The sequence below is a fragment of the Rutidosis leptorrhynchoides genome, unplaced genomic scaffold (assembly GCF_046630445.1).
Source record: "Rutidosis leptorrhynchoides isolate AG116_Rl617_1_P2 unplaced genomic scaffold, CSIRO_AGI_Rlap_v1 contig390, whole genome shotgun sequence".
NCBI classification, from domain to species: domain Eukaryota; kingdom Viridiplantae; phylum Streptophyta; class Magnoliopsida; order Asterales; family Asteraceae; genus Rutidosis; species Rutidosis leptorrhynchoides.
In genome coordinates this window covers 66,951-70,844 of record NW_027266626.1, presented here as the reverse complement: position 1 = coordinate 70,844, position 3,894 = coordinate 66,951, and the positions used below count along the sequence as shown (strand labels likewise).

Here is a 3,894-nt window from a genome sequence, read left to right as displayed (position 1 = left end):
CTTTTATAGATCCACCAGATGTTTGGCACAATAATTTTAGGAAGGGAAGAAATATTCAGCTATAATCCTAGAACTAATTGATTTAAAACTGAGATCAAATTCATACCTAAAACAAACTATACAAAAATCTTATATTACCCCTCATTTAATTAACAAGTGATACAAAAGAGAAGAGAAGTGTCAAGTGTAAAAGATATATTTTTTCATTACATCATGATTCTTTCTCCATTTAACATCCCTAATCTTGATATGGTAAGAGCCATGTGCTCTTAATCCTAAACGAACATTTCCTAACAAAGGGTTTGACAGCCGAATCCCAGAACGAACAATGAAATGAAACTAACCAGAGGACACTGATGCTTTTCTGCAGTCTGCTCAAGTTGTATATCCAAAATTTTCACAACCTGTAACAGATATCAAAACAGTTCTCAAAATTTTAACCCAGCAACTGAAACTGCAACTATAAATATTGGACAAGCCATTAATCCAAATATAGCCTAGATGAATCTATGTTTGTCAACATAACTTGTGCATTTATCACTTTATACATAGAACCTATGTTTGGTCATATTCTATTTATAGAGAGCCTTACTTTCAGCTCACCCATCATGTAATCGAACATTTACATAAATGAACCAAAAGGATGACTCTTAAAAAAGGGTCTGCATCATACCTGAATATTCAAAATTCGTGCATGTGGTTTGGGACTTCGAAGTCTGGATTGTCCAAATGTAGCTCAGCCCTCACATTCGTCAACAGAATTGAGAATCATTTCTGGCTCAAATTGTTGCTGACGCGCATCACAATGCTGAGTAATACATGGTTCAAAAGTGGCACTTATCACTCGCCATTTTTAATTCCAAAGAGCCTTTTCTTCCAACAACGTGGATTCTATCTCATTGGCCATCTTCAAATATATTCATATTTTGCTCTTCAGACACCAATGAAATCATGTGGGTTCGAGCTGAACAAAACATGACGACTTGAATCTTTCATATCCATGGTGCGTACTTTCAACGTTTCATATATATCACCACGCTCAGGATGCTCTTGATCTTTAGACACAAAACAGTTCACCGAACCAGCTATCTCAATCCAACTGCATCCCACCTCTTTCCACATGCCTTTCTCCCTCATCTCTTTCCTCAGTCTATCGACATTTTCCCAATCCCCTTCATCGGCATATATATTCGATAGTAAAACATGATAGCCTGAAGCAGCATTGTTTCCACCATCGTCCATTTCAAGCATCTTCTGGGCAACAAGTTCGCCCAATTTGAATTTACCATGGAGTCTGCAAGCTCCAAGAAGTGAACCCCAAATTTCTATCTTGTTACCCTCATCCCCCAAACTATTAACAAACTCATATGCTTCGGAAACCCTACCAACTCTACCCAACATATCGGCAACACAACAGTAGTGCTCAGTTGTCGGCCGAATCCCATATTCAGCCTCCATTGAGTGAAACAGTCGGAGACCTTCATCAACCAACCCCGAATAGCTACAAGCAGATAAAACTGCAACCAGTGAGATGGCATCGGGTTTAATGCCAAATCTCACCATCGAGTGAAACAAGGAAAGGGCTTTTTCTCCGAAACCATGCTGACCATATCCCAGTATCATTGTGGTGTAAGTGATGGAGTTTTTATCTGGTGTTGACAAAAATATTTTTTCAGCATAACTAATTGCACCAGACTTGGAATACATATCAACTAGAGCAGTTCCCACATAAACACTCTGGTCTAACAAATGACGAACTGAAAATCCATGGAGCTGCTTCCCAAAATTTACATTTCCAACTGAACTACACGCTGGTATTACAGAAGCTAACGTTACCGCATTGGGAATTACACTTTGCTCGAGCATCAGCCGGAAAGTAGAGAAAGCTTCTTCAACCAAGCCATTCTGTGAGTAACCAGCAATCATAGCATTCCAGGTGGCTTGATCGCTATCGCTGCCATGTTTCTCAAACACTAATTTTGCCGTCTGAATTGAACCAGATTTGCTGTACATATCAATAAAATAGCTTTCCATTCCTGAAAATTGAATACCATGTCTGAGAAGATAAGCGTGAGTTTGGACCCCTATCTTCTGGTTTCTGAGATTTGATGCTGCTGAGAGTATTGCAGTCACTGTCACAGAATCAATGGCAAACCCTTGCTTCTGCATCTCATAAACAAGCATCATACCCTCATCATCCATTCCATTTTGCACAAATGCTGAAATCATTGTGTTCCATGAAACAATATCTCGTTCAGGCATCTTATCAAAAACATTAAAGGACGCTTGAATACAATTGCACCTTGAATACATGACAATGATGGCATTTAGTATAATAACTGGTAAAGAAGAGAAGCTTTTGATAACAAAGGCATGCATCTGGTTAGCCAATTCCAATTTCTGCAACTGTGAAACTGCTGTTAAGACTGACAGGAAAGTAACATCATCAAGAACAATTTGGTCCGATTTCAGAGCTTGGATAAAGAGCCGAATGCCTTCCTCAGGGGAATTATTCTGTACATATCCACCAATCATAGTATTCCAAACCTCAATATTTCTATCCAAACAACTATCGAAAATTTTCCTAGCAGCATCAAGATAACCAAGCTCAGAAAACATGCTTATTGTGGAACTCACAGCAAACAAGTCCTCCACATATTCACTGCCCAATTTCAGCAGCATTCCATATAAGACATTAGCATTTTTATAATCCCCTATACTCGACAATGCAGGAAAAACATTAACAAAACTGACGGGACTCGGGCTAATTCCCATTCTCATCATCATCCTAAACTTCTTAACTGCACGCACATATCTCTCTGTTTTCACATACAATGCAATCATAGTATTCCAAGCAACAACATTTCTCTTACGCATTGTATCAAACACCTTAACAACTGGAGTATACTTGGAATAATTAACATCGACAAAATCGTCCAATACATTGCCAGTGCTGCTCAAACACACAGAGTACATATTCAATAAAGAGTTATACACAATAAAACTGGGATTCCATAAACACCGAACCATATGGCAATGAACGGCTTTGCCTACCTTCAAATTCTTCGTCTCAGCACAAGCTTTCAGTGTTGCAGAATAAGTATATGAGTCACATTTAGTAGTGGCTGCATTTTTCTTCATCTGGGTATACATTAAAATAGCCTCATGTGGCAAGTTATTGCAAATAAATCCTATGATAATGGTGTTCCAGAGGACGGTCGAGGGCCTAGGAATTGATTCGAACAGTTGGCGGGCAAGGTGAGGTTGACCTTCTTGACAGAGTTTGCTCAGTCGTGAGCGGATGCTGGGGGTTTTGAGAGTTGGGTTTGGTGGTGGTACCATGTTTAAGAGGGAATCATTACGGAGGTGGTGGGACGGCGGTGATGCGGTGTTTGGCGGGTGCGAGAGAGGAAGAGGTAGAGCTGAGGAAGAAGAGGCCATGGATATGTTCATTTTCTTCTTTGGCCTTAGTTTTCTGATATCGATTGGTTGGTAGTTAAAGGTTCCATTTTTGGATTTCGGGTCAATAAATTCGAATCGGTTTGAACTAAAATTAGCATTGGAACCGATATGAAGTAGGACAAACTAGTCATTTCCCCTATTGACTAAAATTATAAATTTATTACTAACAGCATAGAAGCAGACATTGTAACGGTCACTTTATCTGTCTTCCCCCTCGCAAGCTTAACGGTCATAAAAGCATAAAGTTAAGTCTCTGTTTCCTCTGCTTTCACTTTCAAGCAAAAAAAGAAACAAAAAAAAAAAAAAAACGGCCACATCATTAAAGTTCAGAATGGGTATATTATGGGAAAAAGAAGAAGAAGAAGATGATAGAATGAGATTTTGTTCAGCCAAAGTGATTGAGTATTTAGCGCCAGTTATGTCAAGAGAGCT

General features: G+C 39.0%; 1 protein-coding gene across 1 annotated transcript; it reads right to left on the bottom strand.

The window, feature by feature from the left end:
* Window positions 1-933: 933 nt before the first annotated feature.
* Window positions 934-3,441, bottom strand: LOC139883398 (pentatricopeptide repeat-containing protein At3g22150, chloroplastic). Its single transcript, XM_071867577.1, has one exon. It carries the CDS (start codon window positions 3,439-3,441, stop codon window positions 934-936), a length of 2,508 nt encoding a protein of 835 aa, XP_071723678.1.
* Window positions 3,442-3,894: the final 453 nt, after the last annotated feature.

What these genes read in the sequence shown, in the direction of transcription:
- LOC139883398 (XM_071867577.1), bottom strand. Translation starts at nt 3,441, where the DNA reads ATGGCCTCTTCTTCCTCAGCTCTACCTCTTCCTCTCTCGCACCCGCCA.